Source organism: Oncorhynchus gorbuscha, linkage group LG17, assembly GCF_021184085.1.
Source record: "Oncorhynchus gorbuscha isolate QuinsamMale2020 ecotype Even-year linkage group LG17, OgorEven_v1.0, whole genome shotgun sequence".
Lineage (NCBI taxonomy): Eukaryota > Metazoa > Chordata > Actinopteri > Salmoniformes > Salmonidae > Oncorhynchus > Oncorhynchus gorbuscha.
In genome coordinates, this window is record NC_060189.1 from 44163185 (window position 1) to 44189392 (window position 26208).

The 26208-nt window shown below is 44.3% G+C and overlaps 3 protein-coding genes across 7 annotated transcripts in view; all 3 read left to right on the forward strand.

The window, feature by feature from the left end:
• LOC124001527 (tau-tubulin kinase 2-like) overlaps positions 1-5446 on the forward strand; it is a 37730-nt gene extending 32284 nt beyond the window's left edge. For all 5 annotated transcript variants that reach the window (XM_046308367.1, XM_046308366.1, XM_046308369.1 and 2 more), the window contains one exon: positions 82-5446. In XM_046308367.1, coding sequence (XP_046164323.1) covers positions 82-577 — 496 coding nt within the window. In that variant the 3' untranslated portion in view covers positions 578-5446. The remainder of the gene's footprint in view (positions 1-81) is intronic.
• A 180-nt stretch (positions 5447-5626) lies between these two features.
• On the forward strand, positions 5627-23963 carry cdan1 (codanin 1). Its single transcript, XM_046309053.1, has 25 exons — positions 5627-5825; positions 6233-6999; positions 7160-7393; positions 7644-7840; positions 8159-8272; positions 8446-8524; positions 8714-8834; positions 8986-9185; positions 9363-9438; positions 9517-9722; positions 9948-10068; positions 10224-10367; positions 10599-10765; positions 11009-11180; positions 11279-11333; positions 12508-12644; positions 12833-12936; positions 13581-13730; positions 13901-13964; positions 14190-14507; positions 14773-14880; positions 18929-18992; positions 19678-19922; positions 22663-22770; positions 22918-23963. The coding sequence occupies exons 1-25, from the start codon at positions 5748-5750 to the stop codon at positions 23035-23037; spliced, it is 4149 nt and encodes a 1382-aa protein (XP_046165009.1). The 5' UTR covers positions 5627-5747; the 3' UTR covers positions 23038-23963.
• Positions 23964-24162: 199 nt separating this feature from the next.
• Positions 24163-26208, forward strand: part of stard9 (StAR-related lipid transfer (START) domain containing 9) — a 58625-nt gene continuing 56579 nt past the window's right edge. The window contains exon 1 of the mRNA XM_046309054.1: positions 24163-24434. Within this exon, the coding sequence (XP_046165010.1) occupies positions 24388-24434 (47 nt within the window). The 5' untranslated portion in view covers positions 24163-24387. The remainder of the gene's footprint in view (positions 24435-26208) is intronic.

The window sequence follows — 26208 nt, forward strand, 5'->3', positions numbered from 1 at the left end:
GGATAAGAGCGTCTGCTAAATGACTTAAATGTAAATGTAAATGTTACAAACCCATTCTCCATATTCCATCCTCCACCCAAGGCTGAGGCGTTACCGAACTCGAGCGGGCAGCACCAGCGACTCAGACCTCCTTACCTGCCTGGCCCAGCTCATGCACCATGGTCATGGTGGTGGTTCTGTCCGCGGCTCCCCCCACCACGGCCGCTCCTCAGCTCAGCACGGAGGCTCCCGGATGGGCATGTGTAGCCTGACCAGCTCCCCCCACCACCATCACCACCGGAGCTCCAGCGCATCTCCACGCAGCTCCTCCTCTCTACAGCGCTCTGTCTCCTCCTCCCCCTCCCGCCACGAACACCGCGGGGGAGAGAGAGGAGGGGTTTGTTTCGGTCGGTCCCGATCCCCTCCTAGCTTCTCCGGGTCCCCCCCTCCTCCCCGGCGCTCCTACCCTCACCACCAGGAGACTTGCTGCGGTCGCCAGGCCCGCACCGGCCCCTTCCACCAGCACGCCCCCAGGGGGAAAGTCTGCAGCCGCGAGGAAAGAGAGAGGAAGTGCTCCAGCAAGCTGAGCAGCAGATAGTGGCCCACTACTCCAGCTCTGGTCCAAGCCTGGCCCACAGGAAGCTCTGGGACTATTTATTAAAGCATCTCAGGGTAGGAGCAGGTCCCCTATGTCATTGTAATCTTATTCATGAAGTACGTAAATAATAATAAATCACTAAACTTATCCTAGATCAGCACTCCTATCCTGAGATGCTTTGCGAGTAGGCCCTGGGGGTCAGTGTTGTTGCCACAGCAGAGGGTGGGATGTTCATACAGACCAGACGATCATGATGAGGATCTGAGGCCTCTGTCAGAGAATACTGAACTTAATGCCCTCCCCCCTCTCCTCCCCGTTCAGTTTCTCCCCACACCCCGCTGTCCTCTTGTCTCTTTCTCCTCTTATTCCTTCCATTTTGTCATCGTTTAATCACTCATTTATAAGCCCTCTTTAAGCGGTCATACTTCATGCAAAAAGTCTCCAGATGCGTCATGCTGTGTGTAAAATGTAGGGGTACTTACTTCCCTCATCTCCTCAGTGAAAGTGAACACACTTCATTCAGATTACCCTCATGGACGCTCATGGTGGAAATTCAGTGGATGAGCACTTGTGTATTAATCACGAACCATTATTATATTGGCTTGTTCTATTGTGTTTCCTCTGTACTGGCCTAGGGAGCGCAGTGCATAGCAGGCCTACATGTATGGCCATGAAGCCCTTGAGAGAAATGTACACTATCTACAGATCCTATTTATTTCTGTTTTGACGCTCCTGTCACACCAGTTACACTCTCTCTCTCTCTCTCCATCTTTGACTTCAGATGTACTGTATAGCGAGGGTCCTTTATTTCAAAGGCATCTAAAGCAATCAGTCGATCAGTGAAAGAAGTGATCATTTTGAGCGATCCTTCCTTTAATACAATCGTATAGTGTGTGTGTGTGTGAGCTCACACACCTACTTGTGCCTACTGTGTTGATTGATTGGGGGAACCTAAATGTCAAAGTAAGTGTGTGATTGAATACTAGTAAGTGGGCCTTGATTCCCTTTATATGCTCCTCTTGAGAATGGAGTCTGACTTTGCGTCCTAATTCTTTACCCTTCTGCCTTGGACGTAAAAGTAATGGTGTAAGAAATATGATGGCAACCCTCCCTAGCCTTGCCCATGCTTACACCAATCCAGCGATTTTTTTAAATGCATGGATGGGAGGGAACTGCACACTTGGGGAGAATTGGGACACAGCCTGCTGATAACGTTATAACAGTAGTAGTGAATACAAGGCAACACTAAGTTATAATGGTTATTACTGTATGATAAACACTTGTCTTAATGTGTGCCTTGCCTTGGCACTTTGGGCAGCTCCTGGTTTCACTACAAAGTAGGCTATGATTCTCATTTTTACAAAATGACCCCCTGCAAAAATTGTGCCAGCTTCAAAGACAGTCCTCTTCATGTGAGTGTAACATTATATTATTCACCACAAGGAAAGGAAGCAAAGTGAATGGTTTTATTTTATTTATTCAGACATTATTTTAAGAAAGAACCTTTTTATTTAAAATATTAAAGAAAGGGAATGTTTTAAACTAAAACTTCGATATCCTGTTTGTCTAAATGTTATGACAGGTCCAACATTTATGTCAAATAATGTCATGCTATTTATTTTTACCATATAAATATCATGTATCGTATACCAAATCAGTGTTTCAAACTTCCCAAAGGATAAAAAAAAACATGTGCAAGAGAATGTTTTGTTTCTTTTGTAATGACATACTGTATGTTGTGTGCACTATTACCTCAGAGTTCATGTATTGTTTGAGAACCAACCACATTTTCAATGAACACTATCATTTAAAACCTCCCTCACCTGACCTTTCTTCTACCTTACTAGCCCCCCCCTCCCCTCTAGCCTGAAATCCAGAACCGGTTTTGTTCTGACATTCCACTCCTTGTACTGCGTGTTATTGCCCAACATTGGAATGAAAAGGAGTAGCAAGGAGTAGAATGATAGCAGAAACCGACTGAAACACGGGCTACCTCTCCCCACCACCTCTGCTTGTAAGATACTGTAATATAACTAACCACTGCTTCCAGCACTATTACTCCTTGCATGCGCTGCCTACTAAGAAAATAGAAAAACCAAGCAATCAACCAATCAGTAAAGTAAGCAGCATACCAGTTCCCATAATGCATTGTGAATGTCTGAAAGGGATTTCTTTTTCTTGTTGGATAGTACCGTATGTATTTTGTTTGGAATATTTAATTTGTTTCGTTTTACATTTCTCATCACAATCTCGATCACTCTTCACTCTTATCGTCCCACCTGGTCCACAGCATTGATCTGCTTTTCTAGCTCTCCAAACGCTCATAATCCTAGGACTACTGCACTGACTGATTCGGTAATACTCCTGAAAAAGGATGCTGGCGAAATACCGACGGTATAATTTTTAATACAGTTTAAAAAACAACAAACTTTATGTTTTTTTTTTTGGGGGGGGGTGCGTGCTACGCCACTGCTTATATATATAAGTTAAGTATCGCTATAAGAAATCTAAAATGTGTCAAATAAATGATATCCAGCTCAGGGCTCCAGCTATGCATTTAGTTTCCTAACTTGCTAGCTAAGTGGCAAGATGTTAAGATCAAGCTTCTTGGTTATAACAGAGACATTCAACTCCCTCCTGGATCAAGATCCCTGTTGCCTAAATTGTTTTGTGCATCAAACGGTAAGACGCTATGAAAATCTGGTTCCCACCCAAACCTTATACAACCAATATGCAGTGGGAGATATCTGCTATACCACTGCTCTATGAGATGGACTCCATTGCTCTGTCATGATATACAGTACTGTATGTCAAGTGAGTTGTTTTACTTGGTCCATTGTGATAGATTGTCTTGGTACTTGGCTGCATACAGCCTGGTGGTGTTCCAGGTTGCTTACATTGCAGACAAGCTGATACAGATCTGATTCAACGTAGATCTCTACAAGTAGTGTTTAACATAGCGGGAACCCCATCAATTACTTCATGATCTGATGATCTATGCAACATGTGGGCAACCTTGAAAAACCCCTCTGTCGCACAGCGTCGTCACTATCTGGCCAAGTTGCAAAGTCATAAGCCCTAGCCTATTTCTACAAGTTCTCTTTTTAAAATCTGGTTTTAAACCTAACCTTAACCCTAACCTCAGTGCTGACCTTATGCCTAACCTTCAATTAAGACCAAAAAGCTAATTTTGTTTTTCTGCAGCCTGCCCATCTAGTGGGAACCGTTTCACAGAGCAGCTATGATATGACTTATCCCAAGGCTAGACACAGACAGTGTTCAGTCAGTCGGTCGCCTTAAATCATGTATCTTCTCTTTCCTTGGCTGTGTAAGCAAGGGATGACTGAACTGTCTCTGTCTGTTTGTGTACTCTGTGCTGAGGATCACTCCACTGCTTAGCCACCAAGCTACTGTCAGGTTCTTCCATAGACTGTATAGGGTTCTCCTGAGTCCCTTTCCATCCTTGATAGGTGTGTTGTCCATCCCATCTTGCCTGCCTTTACAGATCTGTGGAAATGATTTATCCAGCAGAGTATTGGTGTTTGCCTTTCAGATATATATAGCTTTTCATTCTGTGGGCACCCCTGCTCTTATTGGCCAATTTGATCCAATCAAGTTGTCCATTGACTGGACAGAATGTTTGAAGTCACCGGCAGTAGCCAATAGCCATTTGACCACTGAGCTGTGTCTGGATTCTGGAATCAGAAATGAGTTTGAAGGTGTTTTAAGGTGTATGATAAAGCTCTGTTTTTACATCCAGAGATTGTGATACGAATGTACAGTACATATACAGAAGTACCACACCAAGCAGTGACTGATCTTTTCAATTCTAGGTTCTATTCGGAACTTCCATAAGCTAACTGACTTCAGCTGTAGTTGCTCAAAATGTTTAATATATACCTGTAAAAAGTTCAATGTATTTATTTAAAAGGTCATATTGATTAACCGTAACTTATTGCTTCACTAAAGGCTTTAATAGAAGGAAAGTGCTGAAGGAATAAAGTGCTGCTGATTTTGGGAAAATATCATCAATCCATTCATTAATATTTGCATTGTATTGTTATTATTGCACAAAAAGTGGTATATTTAAGCAGTAAGGCCTGGGGGGGTGTGGTATATGGACAAAATACCACGGCTAAGGTCTGTTCTTTTTAAGCACTACGCAATGCGGAGTGCTTGGATACAGCCCTTAGTAGTGGTATATTGGCCATATACCACAAACCCCCCGTTGCCTTATTGTTATCATAAACCGGTTACCAACGTAATTAGAGCAGTAAAAATACATGTTTTGTCATGCACATGGTATACAGTCTGATACACCATGGCTGTCAGCCAATCTGCATTCAGGGCTCAAAGCACCCAGTTTATAATGTTACTTTTTGGGCTGAGATTATGATTTGCCACTGACGGTATGGTAGTGTGATTGTGAAGGTGTCACGTGTCATAGCCTACCTGTGTCTGTGGTCCAATGATTGTACTCATTCATGGCCACAGATACTGTGTTTTTGGGCCAAAAGGCCAAATGTAAAAACGACAACAACATTGATTTATTGATGTATTGGGTAGTGATGTTCATCGTTGAGACCCATTGCCTGTGTGACTTCAGTTTTAGATATTTCTTGAAATGTTTCACGTTTTAGTCCTGTGTTGCAATGTAACGGTTTTGAAATGTATGTACAGCCACAAGGAAAGAATGTAACAAGAGGAGGATCGACATTGTACATAACTGTAATTATGTATGCTTATTTTATCATTTGTACCATATCAATGCCTTGTACAGTGGTTTTTTTCTGTTCGTTTACAATTATTTTGTATTTTATTTTTATAAACTGGTTATAAATAAAATACTCATTCAGCATGCAGAAAACACCTAAACTGTTTGACTTATTTTATTTGAGAAGTGGTCTGCAACAGTGCACTATTGTAATGCAAATGTACCATTTGCCTAGTATTTTTACGTAATATTGGTTCCGGTTTGAGTGCTGTTTGCACTTAAACGTTGACTTGTCAGTCGCAGGAAATTATCTGACGGAAGTAGACATGCTGTCCTTGTTTCTGGAGCGCGCTCCAGGGCAATGCAGTAGCGACATTCGCGCGCCTGCTCCCATTCTGGTCCGCCCCCAACTCCAAGCAGCAGGCAGAGTGCCAGACGGCGCCTGCTCAGACCAGAATGGCGGCTCTTTTGGAATCGCTGCTGCAGAAGGAAGTGGAAGCTATCAAGGCCGTAGAATGGCTAAAACACGACGGGGTAAGTGACAATTGCAAACCCGAGATTAAGTGGATTTTGTGGGGTCTGGTTTCAATAGTTTTGCGTGCGCTGCGAAATGTCATCGTGGAACGGATGTAAACAAAACTTTTTCCACTGCTCGCTCATCTGCTGTTTTCAATATGGAAACTAGACTAGCTAGCCAGTTTGCTAGCTAACTGTTATGAAATCAATAGCTTACCTGTTAGTCAACTGACAACTCGCTACCTGTCGTATCATCTTCAGAATGGTGTAAATCAGGTCATCAACTAACGTAACTAGTTCTTTAGGGAAGTATTGCTAGATAGCTAGCTAATGATGACCACTTCAAGATAACTAGCGAACGTTATGTAAGCTAGATATTCTTGAGATGTTCTCATACATTCTTCCTACTGTTATTGTCACAACAGGACAGTGACAGCTTGGCATGGTGTAAGCCACTGAAAATAGAAAGACAGGAGTTTGTTCCTTTCCTGTTGAACTTCCTGCGAGAGCAGAGCTGCTCCACCCTCACCCATGGCCCTGCCACACCCGCCAAGACCCCCAGCCAACCCAGGGTCTCCCAGCCCTCTCAGCAGGGGCCAGGCTTCTCCAGTGAGCATAGGGAGGGCTGCAGATCTACCGGACCTGGAACCGGTCCTCGTAGTGCCAGCCGTGTACAGCTATTCTCCTCCACTCCCTCCCTGTCCCCTGGGGCTGAGTGGGATACTACCCAACCCCCATCTGGCTCCCACTGCCTGGGTGGGATCAGCGCCCTCAGTAGTCCTTCCTTCAGCTCAGCCAGGAGCCCTGCTCCAGCCTCCACCTCCAGGCACCCTCCCTCAGAGCGCCGCTCCACCCAGAGAGCCAGTTTGGGGGATTTCATGCCGTCACCTCCAGAGCTCCAGCAGCACCACAGTCTCAGCCTTGGGGTCCAGCAGCAGCCGCGTGGCCGCAGGAGGAGTGCCGGGATGGGAGGGCAGGGAAGGCAGGGTGGGGGGCGTGGTGTGTTCCAGACTGAGGAGGTGGGGCCAGGAAGATCTGAGGGTGGTGGGAGGAAGGGAAGGGGAGGAGGGGCTAATAAAATGGGTGACCCAGCTGTGTCACCTCCAATGGCTCAGATGACAACGCTGGTCCAGCTCAATTTATCCAATCTGGAAGACTTCCCACCTATGGGGATGTCGCATGCATCACCAGCGTGAGTTCTGTTCTATGCCTTGAATTGAATTTAAGAACACTGAATGAAACGTTCTCACCTGTGAATTAAGAGATCAATCAAAAATATCTTCAACTAAAACAATCAACAACAATGTTATTTTTATCATACTGTTCTGTCCTCCCCACTTTTTTTCCACTAGACTGCATACAAAACCATCTCGGAGGATCAACCCAACCCCAGTCAGTGCAGAGCGGCCTCACTCCAGACCGAAGACCTGTTTCACTTCCACCCCGTTCAGCACCAGGCCCTCCAGCCCACCCCCAGTCCCAGAGACAGTCACTGGGGCCATCGAAGGGAGCATCACTGGGGCCCTGAACGTATCCCACTCTCTCCTCAGTCTGCAGGAGGAGAGAGAACTGCTAAAGAGAGTGAAGTAAGTGGGTTAAGAAGGCCAGTCACCATTACAACACACACCTTCTAGGACTGATTTCCCAAACACAAGAGTCAGCCAAATCCTGGACAAAACATTTGTTTAATGGAAAATCTCAATTGAAAGTTTAAAAAAAATCCAGGAGTAGTCTTATTTGGGATCATGAAACCAGTCCTTTTTCTACCTCTGTCAATCTCAATTATCTCATTCGTTCCTTTGCTGTCATTTTCAATCTGTTACTTGTTTTTTGTAGGTGTAAACGAGCCCAGCAGGTGGGCTCCCCTCTACCCACCTCTTTGGACCCCTGTACCCCTACCAAATCAGGGCTCCGGCCAGTATCGGGCTCCAAAATAACCCCTGTCACCCAGGGGTCATGTCCTGACCCCTCTAAAGTCACCTTGACCTCTGAACTGGACCTTCTGGCTGACCTCTACTGCACCTGCATCTCTGGTACTTGACCTGTAGGGGGAGACAGTGTTTCATGCTAGAGGGGGGTAAACCTGGTTCTTGTGATGGTCCCAGATATCTTTTTGCTGTCTGCATTGATCATAGAAGTTGGCACAAGAGATCTGTGACCAGGCTATGGTTGGCTAGCTATATAATCAAAATGTGTTCTTTTGGAAATATTTTAAGTACTTCAGTTGAAGTAATGTGCATTTAGTGCAATTTAAAAATAAAATACAAATATATTTTTTAATTACTGTTGTGTAATAACATTAATTCTGGTGAAGATTCTAATGTTGTGTTTGGTCTATCTCTTTCTGACAGAGAACCTAGTTCCCAACGTGTTCCTGGAGCTGTTCTTTGTGCTGCAGCTCCTGACATCTAGAACACCAGCCGTCACAGAGGAAGAGGACAAGGATCTAAGTATGGGGACGTTAGGTGAGAGGTGGAGATTCTTTAACATGACCAGTAATCGGTATGGATGGAGTTTTGTAATATTCTTTCTTTTATTCTTTTTTTCAAATGTATTTATTTAAATGTATGGGTTAATTAATGTTTTATTGGTGACAATGTGACTTTGCTAAAACCTTTGTTGTGTTTGATCTACACAGACGTCCTGGAAAGAGGCTACCTCAGCAAGGTGCACAACTGTGTCTACTTCTCTGTCAGGGTGCTGGAGAATCAGTTTAAGTGAGTTCTTCCTTCTTTCTGGGGATATTATACTGAACATTTAAGATTTGAATCCTATGATAGTCTGGCTCCATATGTGTTTATACCGGACCTGCACTCTTGGCTAGGTCTCCCTTGTAAAAGAGGTAATTTGACATCAATGTGACAACCTGGCGAAATAAAGGTTAAAACAATCTTTGTCTGTGTCAGGTTGGTGTCTCACCTGGACAAAGACACCCTGCGTCTCTTGGCTGAGAACGAGAGGGTGACCTGCTTCTCTCCGTCCCTGAGGAACAGACTGACTCTGGCCCAGGACCCCAGCACAGCCAAGGTACATAAACCCAACATGACAAGAGCACTAATACACTCATGTTTCGTTCTCTTCAGTCAACTCCGAAGTGAACAGCAATTCACATTTTCCTAATGGCAAAGCAATGAATTGAAATGTAATTGAGCCCAGCCCTCTCTCTCTTCCCTTCCAGGTCTCCCCCTCTGTTGACACCTTCATCCACTCTGTGCCGTTCCAGCCTGCGACTGACAACCGCTCCAACTTCAGCAGTGACAAGGCCTTCCACACCTTCAAGAAGCAGAGGGATATTTTCTACGAGGTGCTGCGAGAGTGGGAAGACTTCCACAAGGAACCTAGATGGGAGTTTGAAGCTGAACTAGGCAATAGGGTCAGGTAAGACCAATACTAGTGGTAGCAAACTAATGGCCAGTTTCACAGAACGAGTTTAAGCCTATTCCTGGACTATAAAAAGGCTCTGGTTCCAGCAAAATGTGATGTCTTTTTTTATAGGAGTAGGCCTTGTTATTGGTCATGTTATAATGGTGGTGCTGTTGTGCTTCCTCCTTTCAGAGGAATGGTGAGTCAACTGAACTCTACTGGAAACCACTCTCATTTCGCCAGACTCTTCCTCAAGCAGTTGGTGCAGGTATGGAATTGGGATGGTGCAATTACACACACACTCGCGCTCTCTCTCTCTCTCGCTCACACCCCTCTCTCCCTCTAGATGTGCAAAGGTCCCCGTGCTCTGGGCTCCCCGGGCGACACCCCCGACGCGGACCTGCTAGGCATGCTGGGAGCAGACAGCCTGGGGCGTCTAAAGCGTCTGGAGGAGCGTCTGATCCAGCCCCAAGGCATTCTGGGACCCTGTCCTCCACCCACCTTCCCGGGACACCAGGAGTTCTTCAGGGACTTCTTAAAGACCGCAAGCTGGTGAGATTGACAGTGGTGTTCCAGCTTGGATACAATGCAGTCGCATTTTGCAGATTACCAGATTGTCAAATCATATTGATCGGGTTCCTGCAGTGTTAAACACTACTTGTGCATTTTGCAGCGATCTTATACGGATTGATTGTTCTCAGATCTATACAGATGCGGAAGTATCCTGATTTGTCATTTGGGTGAACGTCTACCCTTAACCATGCCTCTCTGTCCTAGCTGCCAGCTGAACCAGCACCTGAAGGACAGTCTGTGTCAGCAGCTCCTCCAGCTTGACGAGGTGTCCGTCCTGGCTCCCGTGGTCTCCAGTACCGAGGGAGAGGGAGACATGGAACAACAGGTCAGCACTGATTACTCTGTAGACCTGGTGCAAGATCTCTCACCTCAATCAGAATGGGGCTTGGTGGAGAATATATTTTCTTGTTTTAATACCCCCCTTTCCCATATCTCCTCTCTCTCGCCCTCTCTCTGTGCCACCTCATCTCTCTCTCTCAGGATGAGAAGCAGCGTTTCTCCTCTGTCCTGCTGTTGGCTCGTCTCCTAGCTAAGTTCCTGGGTTATATCTCCTTCCTGCCATACCAGACCTCTGAGAGGCCCTCCAGGGAGATACAGGAGGCTACTGCCAGCCTCCGCAGCAAGGTACTGTGGCACCAGACTTGGAATAGTAGTCGGTGGAAGCAATTCAGGAAGTAGACTTCAAACCAGAATTGACTGAATTGAAATGTCACTGACCCTCACCCTTGTTGGAAGAGGCATATTCTTTCATCCATCCGCGGAAGATAACTATTTTATTACAAGTCAGTAAAGTACTAGTTTCTTACCAGATTGTGGCTTCCTTCCTCTGTGCTTTTTCCTTCCCTCCATTCTCAGAGTATGTCTGTGCTGGATGTGTGTGCGGTCCTGCGTAGCTGTGTTCGTAGGAGACGGACCATCCTGACTGTGCCCTGGCTGGTGGAGTTCCTCTCCATGCTGGACTTCACCGGTCCCTTCCTCCTCTGCTACAGGACCGTTCTGGGACTGCTGCTCAGCCTATACAGGTGTGTGTTACTTTCTCTATCATTCTCCTTTTTTAGTGCTTTCACTCTCTCTTGCATGTGTTCTCACTCATCCACTCTCCTTCTACCTTCTTCCTGTCTCCAGTTTCTTCCTTCATTTCTCCCTTTCTCTTTCTACCCATCTCTCTCCTTCTCCCTCTATTTCTCCCTTTCCAACTCTGTTTCCCCGTCTCTCTCGTGATCTGAAGTCCTGACCCAGTGTGTGTGTGTGTGTGTGTCTCTTAGGCGGATGGTGCTGTCCAGAGAAGGAGAGGTGTGTTACCTGAATCAGCTTCTATTGGTGGCTGTTCTAGGCTGGCTGTTCCAGATCCCAGTGATCCCGGAGGAGCTTTTCTTCACTACTGATTTCGCTGTAGCTGTCGAGCTAGAGGAGAGCCAGACCAACGTCCAGGGACTTGTGAGTAAACTGGAATGGCTCTTCTCAATTACATTTGAAGGCGAAATGCCACGGTCTTTTCATGAGTTTTGATTAACTTGTTTTTTTGTTTATTTTAGGACTGTCTCCCCCTGGTGGACCAACAGCTCCTCTACACCTGCTGTCCTTTCCTGGGTGGGTACATCTATAGAAAACAAATGAGTAATTTATAGTAATAGACAGCATTGGGTATGTTACTTTCTAAATGTAATCCGTTAGTTGCTAGTTACATGTCCAAAATTGTAATCAGTAACGCAACTTTTGGATTACCAAAACTCAGTAACGTTATCTGATTACATTCAGTTACTTTTAGATTACTTTGCCCTTGAGAGGCATTTTAAGAAGACAAAAATGTATGTTACCAATTGAACGACATCTATTGCAGGATAAATCAATGTTAATGTTTACATAGCTGGCCATATATGGAGGTAAAATGTTACTTTATGGGTTGGTTATGTAGGCTTCTTCTAACCATCACTTACTGCTACATTAAATTATATCTGTACATTGATATAATTTACAAGTCCAAAAATGTATGTAGCAACTACAGATTGCCCCTCGTTAAGTTTATCAAAAGTGTGCGAGTTTGAGCACCTGTCCATTAGATTTTTTTTATCAGCATGAATTAGATTGAGCAATAAAAGCCCCACTTTTATTCCATAGGCTGGGATCTGTTCTATGTAGCTGTTGGAAGAGTGCATTTTTCACTGGCTGTCCACTGCTTTCAAGAAGAATGATTGATTGGCAGCTTTAACTTCAAGAATTCAACTATTATTTGGTTCAAATACACATTTAGATTTGTGAACAGCCATCCACAATCCGTAAGGCGCAAATAGCTAAATCAGAGAGTAGCTGTGTGACTCACATCAATGCGCTATGTTGATATCAATAATAAGTGATATCCGTATCGCCGTAGACTACACCACTGCTGTCATCCGTACCTCCAAGCCTTTATTCAGGTTGGATAATCTTTGGATGCCGACAGCAGTCGCACAATTGGATGACACAGCTTGGACTGTAGCCGAGTCACAGTGGAACAAACTTAAACTTGCCCCGTTTTTCAATGCTGATGTGAATGTCATTGAGAAAACAACAGAAGTGTCAAAGATTTTATTTTTTTCTCAATTTAAAAGTAATCATCTAGTTTTTCAAAAGTATCTAATCTGATTGCAATATTTTTGCCGGTAACGGATTACAGTTAACGTTGTTTTTGTAATCCCTTACATCTAATCCGTTCCTCCCCAACCCTGGCTATAGACTATAGTTATTCTATTTCTACACGATTATCTGTTCTATCTCCTGTTTTCAGGTGAGTTCCGTAAACTCCTCGCTGCCTTTGTGGCCGGTAGCTCTGCCAGGGGTGGAGGCCTCATCCGTAAGATCACCCCTACCTCTGCTGAGCTGAGAGGTACCCCCACCACCACCAGGTCACAGCAAAAACGACAGGTACGGTTCTAGGAGTAGCTGGCCTAGTGGTTAGTGCCCCGGGTTCCAATCCGACGTACTGCCTATGTGATACTCTCCTACTATCTTTCTGACCGTCTCTCCTCTTCCCAGCAAAGCATACTAAATAGGAAGAAAAGTGTCTCTGGAAGCATGTTGATTTGACTGTGTTGTCACCTTTGTCTGTAAAGGTGGATTTGGAGCAAGCCTTCTTCCATAACCAGCCTCCATCTCTCAGACGAACGGTGGAGTTTGTAGCTGAGAGGGTGGGATCCAACTGTGTCAAACATATGAAGTGGGTACTGTCGTGTGTGTGTGTGTGTGTGTGTAACAGTATACACTGAGTGTACAAAACATTAGGAACACCTTTCTAATATTGAGTGGCACCCCCTTTTGCCCTCAGAACAGCCTCAGTTTGCCAGAGCATGGACTCTACAATGTGTCAATTGTTCCACAGGGATGCTGGCCCATGTTGACTCTAATGCTTCCCACAGTTGTGTCCGGTCGGCTGGATATCCTTTGGGTGGTGGACCGTTCTTGAGACACACGGGAAACTGTTGAGCGTGAAAAACCCAGCAGCGTTGCAGTTCTTGACCCACCCAAACCGGTGTGCCTGGCACCTACGACCATACCCCGTTCAAAGGCACTTAAATATTTTGTCTTGCTCATTCACCCGCTGAATGACACAAACAGAATCCATGTCTGAAGGCCTAAAAATCCTTCTTTAACCCGCCTCCTCCCCTTCATCCAGATTGTTTGAAGTGGATTTAACAGGTGTAATCAATACAGGATCAAAGCTTTCACTTGGTCAGCCTATGTCGTGGAAAGAGGTGTTCCTAATGTTTTGTACACTCGCATATAATATAGTGATCGTATGTATCCACTGTTTGTAGGTGTCAGTGTTGATACGTGTAGTATCCTCATGTGACTGTGTTGCAGGGTCACGCTGGTGTGTGAGCTGGTCCGTGGTGGAGAGAGGTTGCTGAGGGAGGGGCTGATGTCACCAGGGGCCAATCCTCTGATACTCAACGACTCAATCTGTGCTCAGCTCTGTGACGGGGGCCAGGAGGCTCTGGAGAGAGCTACCAGGTACACATGGTTTCGTCTATGTGTGGTTATAAACTTGATTCATCTAGCTTGCCAATTAAATGGTCCCTAAAGTGCAAGTCCTGCCTATGGTACTATTTTTAAACCCAGGTCTGTATGGGGTGTGACTCTAATTTTCGTGGAGCTTTGACTACAGACTCTTGTGCGTTCAGGTTTTGCAGTGAGAAGGGTCCAGAAGCCATCCGGGTTCTTCTTCCTGACGAGACGTCTCCCGCTGTAAGTCTATTCAGCGTTGCTCTTTTAACTCTCGTCTACATTGACATGCTAGTCATTTAGCAGACGCTCTTATCTAGAGCGACATACAGTTAGTGCATCGGTCTAAAGATAGCTAGGTGAGACAACCACGTATCACACTCGTGGTACATTTTCTTTCTTAATAAATTAGCTATAGCTAAATCGGTCCTTGCTGACGATGCTAACATGCGATGTCTCTCCCGCCAGGTTCTCACTACATCTGAGAACATCACCAAGCGCCTGGCCACTGAGAAGGCCTATAGCTGGCTCTCCTCCAACATCACAGCCCTGGTCAAGCGAGAGTGGAAAACAAAGTTTGACCGTGTGATGAAGTCTCTTCCCAGCCCAGAGGCTAGTGGTGTGGAAGGTTCTAGTCTTGTGGCTAAAGCTGGAGCTGCAGCAGTCTCCCAGGAGCAGTCACGTACCCCAAAACGGGACATGGGCAAGGAGGAGGCTGTGACATCCTGCCCTCCAGACTGCCCCCACAGTGCACCACTACCATCTGATGTCCTGGTAGAGATTAAGGTAATATTCTAATGAATGAAGAATACCAGGATGTAATGCTATCCTTATTATAGACACTAGTTTGGAGCTAGGAACACAAGCGTTTCGCTACAGCCTCAAAAACATGTACTAAATATGTGTATGCGACCAATAAAATTTGATTTGACTTTGATAGATAGAAGTATGAGAGCATAAAATCAATCAGAATAATGGTAGATTATGTGAGGTTCTGGTGAATCAGTCTTATTGATGATAATATAAAAGAGGATGATTGTGCCCCCTACAGGAGGTGTTGAGTATTGCAGTAGGCCCGCGGTCTGAAAAGGAAGCGTTGACTTGTCTACAGCTGAACGCTCTACTGGGAAAAGTAGGAGACACACTGAGCTGCAAAAAGGTACCGCAGGCTGTCGTCACCTTGGTCCTGATTAACACATGCTTTATACTCCCGCAATGAACATGGGTTTATGGTTCCGATAGAGGTTCTGCATAGGGCTGTTGTGGTGACCGTATTACCTCCACACCTGCAGTCATGACCGCAGTCAAAATTCCACGTGACCGTTTGAGTCACGGTAATCTGTGCGCTTTGACATGAATGGCACTGATGCGTTGGCAGTACCCAACTCTCTAACGATCATCAGGTCACTAATGGCCTGGTACTCAGGTCTCGGTTGTCCCTCTAACCACTCTGACAATCAATGCAAAATACAATTGAAAATCTCATCAAAACAGTGTCATGCTTTTGAAACTGTTAGTCTACATTGTTTGACCTCACTGTGATCGATCACTCTGAAGAAAGAAGTTCAACAACAGGTGGAAACTGAGGGGAAAACGTGGTCGTTGTGGATGTTGTTTCAAAGCCAAACACAACTAAATGGACAGAGCTTTCTAAGGTGATGATTAATGCAAAGCATTTAAGGCATCTCATGTAGAACACCCATTGGCATATTGAAGCTTATGCATAGGCCTGTATAAAGCCTGAATTAAAATGGCGTTATACAATAGGCCTATATAGCCTACCGCATATTACGCACGGCAGAATTATTTTTTTTTTAAATACAACAGATTTAAGATGTCTTTGGTACACAATTGTCTAGCCTATAGGCTATTCCAAAATTCAACAAAACTCTAGTAATCCTCTTTAGTGTGGACTGTGTTATGCATACTGGATGGCATGGTTACCTTATGATACTCTCCAAATGTTCTATCCATGAGTCTGGGAGAGAACGTATAAGCCTAGGTGATGCAGTTGGTTCATTCACTTACCGAGTATAGTTAGCCTACGATTATAGTGAATTTGTATTTGATCTTGAATAGCCTACTAATAGTGTATTTAAAAAAACAAATATTATCATAATTAATATCTCACCACCATGCGTTTCCGTCTCTTCTCTCTCCTTCAATAGTTTCTCGAGGATGCGAGACAGGGGCTGTCAACAGTTTAATTAAATGTGTTTCATTGGTTAAACATGTTACTATCGATGTTCGTGAACAGATTTCGCTTGCTTTCCCAAATGAAGCACAGGGTAGCTGCAGGAACTGGGTTAGAGAGCCCATGCCATATAGAGTTTAGGTAGAATATCACCTGTCGCGCAGTGAGAGGCTTGCTCCTCAAACGGGTTGACGCGTGAAGTGAAATAAGTGTTCTTATGAGCCCAGACATTTCTACATGCAATCCTGTGTGAATGCAGAGTTCTGATGGTTGCCACTAGAAAGAGGAGGATCCCAGCTTTCTAGTGCTAATATATTAATTTCTCAGCTGCTAATATTATGCACATTGCTCTGCTGTAAAACCGGAGTAGCCTACCCAGCATAAAAGGAACCGCAAGAAAGCACAACCTCCATTCACTATTTGGGTGCAAGTGGATGACATGTCTTTTTTCCCATGCCCCTGTTTCTGCCCATTTGATATATGGCCCATTCTAAATTAAAACTACTTTTACATGATAGTAAAGACAAGATTACATTTAGAATAGTGAAAATATGATCACTTGATGAGAGAACGGCATGTTCAGCCTGAGGCAAGGAACAGAGCACCAGCTTCTTCTTTTTTTGTTGCAACTTTCCCAAATCATCAATACCCTATAATCACATCATGCAGCCCATATCTTTTCTAAGGTTTGTGTCATTCACAACTAAAGTTGCCAAGTAACTCTAAATCTAGTGTATAGGACCTGTTTCAAATGATGACTTTTACTCTCAACATAGCGTTACATATGCGCAGTGTGCGCTCGCTCGGGAATGGAGGGGAAACGGTAAATAATAATGTCACAGGATTTCTAAGCATATCTTAACAGACTACCTACAGGCCGAGGCATGGCCAGATAACGTGTGTTAGGCCGACTCAGAATACACTTGTTCTTATGATATACATTTAAAAAAAAAAAAATTTTGACCTGCCTAACCCTAAAATAAATGCAGTGCATTCAAAAAGTATTCAGACTCTGTCACTTTTTTCACATTTTATGTTACAGCCTTATTCTAATGTATTCAAGTGTTTTTTCCCCCCCTCATCAATCTACACAAAATACCCCATAATGACAAAGCAGAAACAGGTTTTAAGAAAAGTTTTCAAATGTATTAAAAATAAAATGATATTACTTTTACTTAAGTATTCAGACCTTTTACTCAGTACTTTGTTGAAGCACCGTTGCAGCGATTATAGCATCAAGTCTTCTTGGGTATGACGCTACAAGCTTGGCACACCTGTATTTGGGGAGTTTCTCCCGTTCTTCTCTGCAGATCCTCTCAAGCTCTGTCAGGTTGGATGGGGAATGTCATTGCACAGCTTTTTTCAGGTCTCTCCAGAGATGTTCGATCGGGTTCAAGTCCGGGCTCTGGCAGGGCCACTCAAGGACATTCACAGATTTGTCCCGAAGCCACTCCTGCATTTATAACAGTATAACTTTAGACCGTCCCCTCGCCCATACCCGGGCGCGAACCAGGGACCCTCTGCACACATCAACAACAGTCACCCACGAAGCATCGTTACCCATCGCTCCACACACAAAAGCCGCGGCCCTTGCAGAGCAAGGGGAACTACTACTTCAAGGTCTCAGAGCAAGTGACGTCACCGATTGAAACGCTATTTAGCGCGCACCGCTAACTAAGCTAGCCGTTTCACATCCGTTACACATTGTCTTGGCTGTGTGCTAAAGGGTCGTTGTCCTGTTGGAAGGTGAACATTTCCCCTAGGCTGAGGTGCCGAGCGCTCGGGAGCAGGTTTTCATCATGGATCTCGCTGTACTTTGCTCCTTTCATCTTTCCCTCGGTCCTGACTAGTCTCCCAGTCCCTGCTGCTGAGAAACACCCCCACAGTATGATTCTGCCACCACCATGCTTTACTGTAGAGATGGGGCCAGGTTTCCTCCAGACATGACTCTTGGCATTCAGGCCAAGGAGTTCAATCAGACCAGAGAATCTTGTTTCTCATGGTCTGAGAGTTCTTTAGGTGCCTTTTAGCAAACTCCAAGCGGGCTGTCGTGGCTTTTTACTGAGGAGTGGCTTCTGCATAAAGGCCTGATTGGTGGAGTGCTGCAGAGATGGTTGTCCGTCTGAAAGGTTCTCCCATCTCCAAAGAGGAGATGGGAGAGTAGTACTGGACCAAGAGTGACCATTGGGTTCTTGGTCACCTCCCTGACCAAGGCCCTTCTTCCCCGATTGCTCAGTTTGGCAGGGCGGTAGTTCCAAACTTCTTCATTTTAAGAATAATGGAGGCCACTGTGATCTTGGGGACCTTCAATGCTGCAGTCATTTTTTGATACCCATCCCTAGATCTGTGCCCCAACACAATCCTGTCTCGGAGCTCTACGTACAATTCCTTCAACCTCATGACTTGGTTTTTGCTCTGCCATGCACTGTCAACTGTGGGACCTTATATATACTCAGGTGGGTGCCTTTCCAAATCATGTCCAATCAATTGAATTTACCACAGGTGGACTCATCAAGTTGTAGAAACATCTCAAGGATGATCAATGGAAACAGGCTGCACCTGAGCTCAATTTTGAGTCTCATAGTAAAGGGTCTGAATACTTATTTAAATAAGGTATATTTGTTTTTTATTTTTAATACATTTGCCAGAAATCTAAGCCTGTTTTCTATTTGTCATTATGGGGTATTTTGTGTAGATTGATGAGGGGGAAAAATGTATTTAATCCATTTTAGAATAAGGCTGTAAGGTAACAATGTGGGGTGTGAATACTTTCCAAATACTTTTACAAATGTTTCAACTGCGGCCATTAGCGATTTGCATGTGTGCCGGCTTGGAGATGCTAAACGTGTCTGTTAAATAATGGTCAAATAAACGTGATAACGGCTGTCATTTGCATGACAGTTACCGGCTGGCGGAATGTAATGACGGCCACAGACCTAGACATGTATACTAGAAGTTTGTTTTTGATTTGTATTTATTCTCTCTCCTCTCCCTCCTACCTATTACTTCACAGTTCTCATTCCCAATGCCTGAACAGATGCTGATACGTTGCACCGTCCTACTAGCCTGTAAACTAGGTAAGATGACGAGAGCTGGGACTACGGCTAGAAACCGGGTCGGGGGGAGATGCACTGAGTGTATGAAACATTAGGACCACCTGCTCTTTCCATGAGGAGGAGGTGAAAGCTATTATCCGTTATTGATGTCACTTTAATCAGTGTAGATTGAAGGGGAGGAGACAGATTTTAAAGCCTCGAGACATGGATTGTGTGTGTCATTCAGCGGTTGAACGGGCAAGACAAAATATTTAAGTGCCTTTTGAACAGGGTATGGTCGTAGGTGCCCGGCGCACCGGTTTGAGTGTGTCAGGAACTGCAACGCTGCTGGTCTTTTTACGCTCGACAGTTTCCTGCGTGTATCAAGAACGGTCCACCACCCAAAGGACATCCAGCCAACTGGACACAACTGTGGGAAGCATTGGAGTCAACATGGGCCAGCATCCCTGTGGAATGGTTTTGACACCATTTCCCGACAAATTCAGGCTGTTCTGAGGGAAAAAGGGGGGTGCAACTCAATATTAGTAAGCTGTTCCTAATGTTTTGTACACTGTGTACATTAATTTGCCTGTTGCCAAGACCTCCATTGTTATCATGCCCTCAGTGCATGTCCTGTAGGACAAGGGTTGGCTACAGCATATACATTATGGAATGAAGCCAGATGAGACCTAATGTTGATCATCGTTGAATTTGTGTGTATGCACAGTTTCAGGGGAGCTGCCCATGGTGTCCCCACAGGAGGAATGTGGTAGGACAGTGTCTCCTGGTAGGACAGTGTCTCCTGATCCAGTACTACCAGACTCACCAGTCCAAAGGGTAGGCTGTTCAATCAAAGTCCTGCTGGAGCAGTTGATCCTCCTGTGGGGGAGAGACTGTTGTTCATCAGCCCCCCTCCACCTGCTCTTCACAGAAATGACACTCAGTGCTGTCCTCATGGCCAGCGACTCACAGGTACGTCTTACAGACAGATTATTTCACTTTTAATTCACTGTATCACAATTCCAGTGGGTCAGAAGTGTACATACACTAGTTGACTGTGCCTTTAAACAGCTTGGAAAATATCATGGCTTTAGAAGCTTCTGATAGGCTAATTGACCTCATTTGAGTCAATTGGGGGTGTAACTGTGGATGTATTTCAAGGCCTACCTTCAAACTCAGTGCCTGTGCTTGACATCATGGGGAAAATCAAAAGAAAACAGCCAAGACCTCAGAAAAAAATAGTAGACCTCCACAAGTGGTTCATCCTTGGGAGCAATTTCCAAACGCCTGAAGATACCACGTTCATCTGTACACGTTCATCTGTACGGGGGTGGCAGCATCATGTTGTGGGGGTGCTTTGCTGCAGGAGGGACTGGTGCACTTCACACAAATAGATTGCATCACGAGGATGGAAAATTATGTGGATATATTGAAGCAACATCTCAAGACAATGTTAAAGCTTGGTTGCAAATGGGTCTTCTAAATGGACAATGACCCCAAGCATACTTTCAAAGTTGTTGCAAAATGGCTTAAGGACAACAAAGTCAAGGTATTGGAGTGGCCATCGTAAAGCCCTGACCTCAATCCTATAGAAAATTTGTGGGCAGAACTGAAAAAGCGTGTGCGAGCAAGGAAGCCTACAAAACCTGACTCTATTACACCAGGTCTGTCAGGAGGAATGGACTGAAATTCACCCAACTTATTGTGTGGAGCTTGTGGAAGGCTACCCAACACATTTGACCCAAGTTAAACAATTGAAAGGCAATGCTACCAAATACTGATTGAGTGTATGTAAACTTCTGACCCACTGGGAATGTGATGAAAAATATAAAAGCTGAAATAAATAGTTTTCTCTATTATTCTGACATTTCATATTCTTAAAATGAATGGTGATCCTTACTGACCTAAGAAATTATATTTTTACTTTGATTATATGTCAGGAATTGTGTAAAAACTGAGTTTAAATGTATTTGGCAGGTGTATGTAAACTTCTGACTTCAGCTGTATGTAGTTGAAGCAGTATGTATAATACCGGTCAAAAGTTTTATAAAACCTACTCATTCAAGAGGTTATTTTATTTTCACTATTTTCTACATTGTAGAATAATACTGAAGACATCAAAATTATGAAGTAACACATGGAATCATGTAGTATCCAAAAGTGTTAAACATGTTTGAGATTCTTCAAATAGCCACCCTTTGCCTTGTTGACAGCTTTGCACATTCTTGGCATTTTCTCAACCAGTTTCACCTGGAATACTTTTCCAGCAGTCTTGAAGGAGTTCCCGCATATGCTGAGCGATTGTTGGCTGATTTTTTCCTCCGCTCTGCAGTCCGACTCATCCCAAACCATCTCAATTGGGTTGAGGTCGGGTGATTTGTGGAGGTCAGGTCATCTGATGCAGCACTCCATCCCTCTCCTTCTTGGTCAAATAGCCCTTACACAGCCTGGAGGTGTGTTGGGGCATTGTCCTATTGAAAAACAAATGATAGTCCCACTAAGCCCAAACCAGATTGGAAGCCATGCTAGTTACTTGTCCCTTGAATTCTAAATAAATCACAGACTGTGTTACCAGCAAAGCACCCCCACACCATAACACCACCTACTCCATGCTTTTCGGTGGGAAATACACGTGGAGCTCATCCGTTCACCCACAGCACATCTCACAAAGACACAGCGGTTAGAACCAAAAATCTCAGATTTTGGACTCGAGACCAAACGACAAATTTCCACCCGTCTAATGTCTATTACTCTTGTATCTTGGCCCAAGCAAGTCTCTTCTTATTATTGTTGTCCTTTCGTAGTGGTTTCTTTGCAGCAATTTGACCTTGAAGGCCTGATTCACACAGTTGCCTCTGAACAGGTGGTGTTGAGATGTCTGTTACTTGAACGCTGAAGCAGTTATTTGGGCTGCAATATCTGAGGCTGGTAATGAACTTATCCTCTGCAGCAGAGGGAACTATGTGTCTTCAGTTCCTGTTGCGGTCCTCATGAGAGCCAGTTTCATCATAGCGCTTGATGGTTTTTGCAACTGCACTCTTGAAATGTTCCCCATTGACTGATCTTCATATGTTAAAGTAATGATGACTGTTGTTTCTCTTTGCTTATTTGAGTTGTTCTTGCCATAATATGGACTTATTTGATAAAGGACCATCTTCTGTATACCCCCTACTTTGTCACAACACAACTGATTGGCTCAAATGCATTAAGAAGGAAAGAAATTCCTCAAATTAACTTTTTAAGAAGGCACACCTGTCAATTGAAATGCATTCCAGGTGAAGCCTCATGATGCTGGTTGAGAGAATTCCAAGCATGTGCGAAGCTGTCATCAATGCAAAGGGTGGCTACTTTGAAGAATCTCAACAATACTATGTGTTATTTCATAGTTTTGATGTCTCCACTATTATTCTACAATGTAGAAAATAGTCAAAATAAAGAAAAACCCTAGACCATTTGACCGGTAGTGTAGTGTATGTATTGAAGAAATTACTTGCATTGACTGATATGTGGTTGTTTTACTTACCTTTATTGAATGCACTTACTGTAAGTCACTCTGGAAAATTGCATCTGCTAAATTACCTACATGTAAATGTCATCCTAAATGTAATTATGTCAACCTTATTTCATAGAAAATTCTGTAGACGTGAGTATGTGAAGCTCAGGTTTTATGCCCCCCAGATAAACCAGCATGCTCTCTGTCATATCTCTACAGTGGGACAACTTCCTGTTCCTGGTCAGACAGCTGGTAGAGCGGGGGATTCTGGGAGAGGAAGAAGTGGTCTCTCATTGGAGGAAGCTGTCACAGTTACCCTGGCCAACGGTGATTGTTTGCTTGAAACTTGAAACATGTCTGTCTCCTCCGCACTGCGTGGAACAGGAAATCGGTGGTGCTCATTGTAATAACTGTTCAAGAGAATTTAGCCAAGCGAAACCTGCTTGTGAATAACTCTCTCTTTTCACTATTTAGGAATTCATAGAGAAAATCCAGCAGCAGTCCTCTTCCACCACATCCCTTCCTCTGCCTGAGCTTCAGAACCACATGGACATGTTGCAGGTCTCACCACAACCTGTAGAGGGAGCCAACTAACCATCACGACAAACAAGAAACACATGGCTCTGAGAGACACATGGTCTGTTGGCCAACACTGCCCAGTCTGTTAGAAGACATATGTCACTGACAGGTGTAGCTGAACTCTACTACTCTGGCCAGTCAGTCCATAGTGCCGTTCTAGGCTCCTGAGATGTTAAACACACACAGACCGTGTTTAGATGAACAGCCATTGTGTACAGAACAGAGGAGACAATCACCTGGAACATCACTCATCTGTACAGCCAGCCACAGTCAGTTCAGACTAAGCCCTAGCCACAAACATCGTTAGGGTAAGGGTTAGGGCGAAAGGGATGCGGTAGGGAGCGAGTTGGGACCGGCTGACACTGTCCTGTTTAGAGGTGCAAATGGGAACCAGAAGGTCCTTCTGCTCAGGACTAGTGGTGGAGCCATAGGCCAGGGGGAAGGGTGTACCAGAAGGCTGAGAACGAGGGGTGCAGTATCAATAAAATAACTAACTTGATGGACAGACACTAGTAAATCAAAAATGGTCAACAACAAAACACGAGAAACCAATCCCTACTCGACCCCTACTGCCCTAGACATATGTAGGTCTGAAAGGATTATAGTAGATACTGTATGTGTCAGCATTCAGCAATAGTGGGTGAGGGCTGGCTGGGGGATGATTTGTTATTGGGCCAAGGAATGTGTCATTTCTAAATGTTCACAGATAAATATGTATTTGTGTTAGTCTCAGAAGCACTTAAGAGTGTAACACAATGCCTTTAACCGTCACTCGTGATTCTGTGTGTTCATGGATGCTTTCTGTGCATTTGTAATAATGTTTAGTTCACGTTGGACTTAATGGTACCATGATTGTCTGCTGCTTTTAAACTTTACATTTTCGCATGCTGCCTGTCACATATTGAAAAATAATAAATATGTATTCTTTGGGACTAAACGGTTAGAAGTGTTTCTGCAAGTAGGCTTTGATTGAACTAATGAAGATATATTATTGGGGGGGGGGGGGGGTCCTTTTCATTGTAAATTTTCTTTCACTGTAGGCCTACTGTATTTGCATGAACACATTTTCATCAGGGAATTTAATGCACTTGTGAAATCTTATAGGCTCCATGTTTTCTAATGGCAAGGCAAGCGTCCTCTGCGCTGCCTTGCCTCACTCGGTCTCAACACACAGACTCCAGGGCAGCAGGAAGTTGCGTTCAGTGTGTCCCACTGTCCGTTGAGCGTCGGGACGAAGAGGCTCTTTCTCGTGAGCGATGTCTTGATTGACGGACGGTGAATACACATTTCCCCGTTTTAACGGGTGAATGTAATTATTAAGGGGTGTTTATAGCATAACTAGTCGCCTTTACCAAGAGCGGAACTATGGCAAACGTGAAAGTCGCCATTCGAGTTCGCCCTCTCAACGCAAGGTAAATTCAGCCTATTTTCTCTTCTATTCTGAGTTCACTGTCAATAGAGTTGGACTACTAACTTGCCTTGCTTCGTATGCAAATTATAATTTTCAGAGTAGATGACAATAGCTGTGAGTTATTCTGCTGTTGTGTGTTGTCAGTGTTACTACGCATGGGAATTGGACTGAATTGGGCAGCCCCAGCTCATTCGATCTCTTGCCTACTTTCTGATACAATGTATTTCATGCCATGATGATAAGATGTAGGGCGCCTATATGCCTTAAATGTGCATGATTTATATGCATACACCCTCGGTCTCAGTTTGCAGGTTACTTCTTGAAAGGCCACTGACTGCAGGTATAGGGCAAGGCTACACTGTCAGAATAAAAACATTTACGTTGGCATTTTGAAAAATCTATTGTCTCCATTATTATGCAATTACTGAAGTAGTAATCTATATGCCGCAGTAACAACAATATTGTAATTACCGTGTTAGAACAACTGAATGTGTGCTGCCTTCTAGTGAATACGTATCCCGTTTGTTATATCACTCATATCACAATCTAACAAGCAACATTTGTTGGCGAAACACTCATGGGAAAACTTTTTTGTGTGTCTATTTTACAGTGGCATAAACATGTTTTTATTGGGGTAGCTAGACTAGTGTAGTAAGCACTGTACCCCACAAGCACCCTCCTATTAGCCCAAATTACAACAGTATGTCGAGTTAAAGGTCCTTTGGGGTGCTTAGGGGGTGGGGTTGTACAGTTAAATCAAATTTAAGTTGACTGTATTTTGCCATTGCCTTTGGCTAAGCAATATAGGCCTAGCTATAAAACTTTTTTTTTTACGTCTTTGCCTGAACATCATTGGTTGTTTTAAATCCTTTCCTTGCGCTTTGCATTACAAAAGGGGACTTAATAGCTCAAATTCACTGTCATGCAAATACATGCTTCCTGGTTGTGTCTTTTACAGGGATTTAAGTTGGTGCTGGTGTGTGTGTGTGTGTGCAGTGTGTGTGTTCATGTGTTAATAGAAAAGTGTTTTGCCCTTCGGTACAGTTTAATTGTCGCTGTCATGCCGTCATTCAGGCTTTGCATTGTGACACAGAGATAACAGGAGAACCCAAGCTGTTACACGTTTCTCAAAGGACCAACTGACAGCCAATCCGACTCTTTCCAATTGGCTACACTATGCTGTGAACCCTTTGGAGAGTGAGAAACAGAGAGGACAGCCCTAGCTACTACATGTGTTACAAAGTGTCAATCCATTTGAGTAATATTTCAGTTTGTGTCAAAACAGAAGAGGCCTCATTTTATTTTCCATCTCCTTCCTTCCTCCTTCCATTCGTGCTGGTCGAACCCCAGTTAGAAGCCGTCTCTCTTGGGGTTGTCGTGGTTTTGGGTTGGGCTGCTGGGGTTGGCAAAATGAATCCCACGTGGTGGACCATGTGCTTATTACAACTTCCAACAGAATCCCTGGTCTGATTTATCTACCCCGCCTCACACACCCAGACCAAGGACAGAGAAGTTATAAGTACTATTGCAGTGTCCCTCATTGTTGCAATCCCCCATTGTCGCTCAAGGAGTTTTAAACTCATTCAGCTCTACTCTTCTACAGCCTCAGATTTCATTTTGTTGCATCATATGGGTCCAGAGTCAACATCTGGAGCACACAGAGAGACACACACATGGGCTTTTGTCCAAGGAATGGCTCAAGCTTTCTCACCCGGGGGACTCTTTGCAGGGCCCGTTTGGACTGTTTTCTTTTGAATAAGAACTGGACAGTGTTT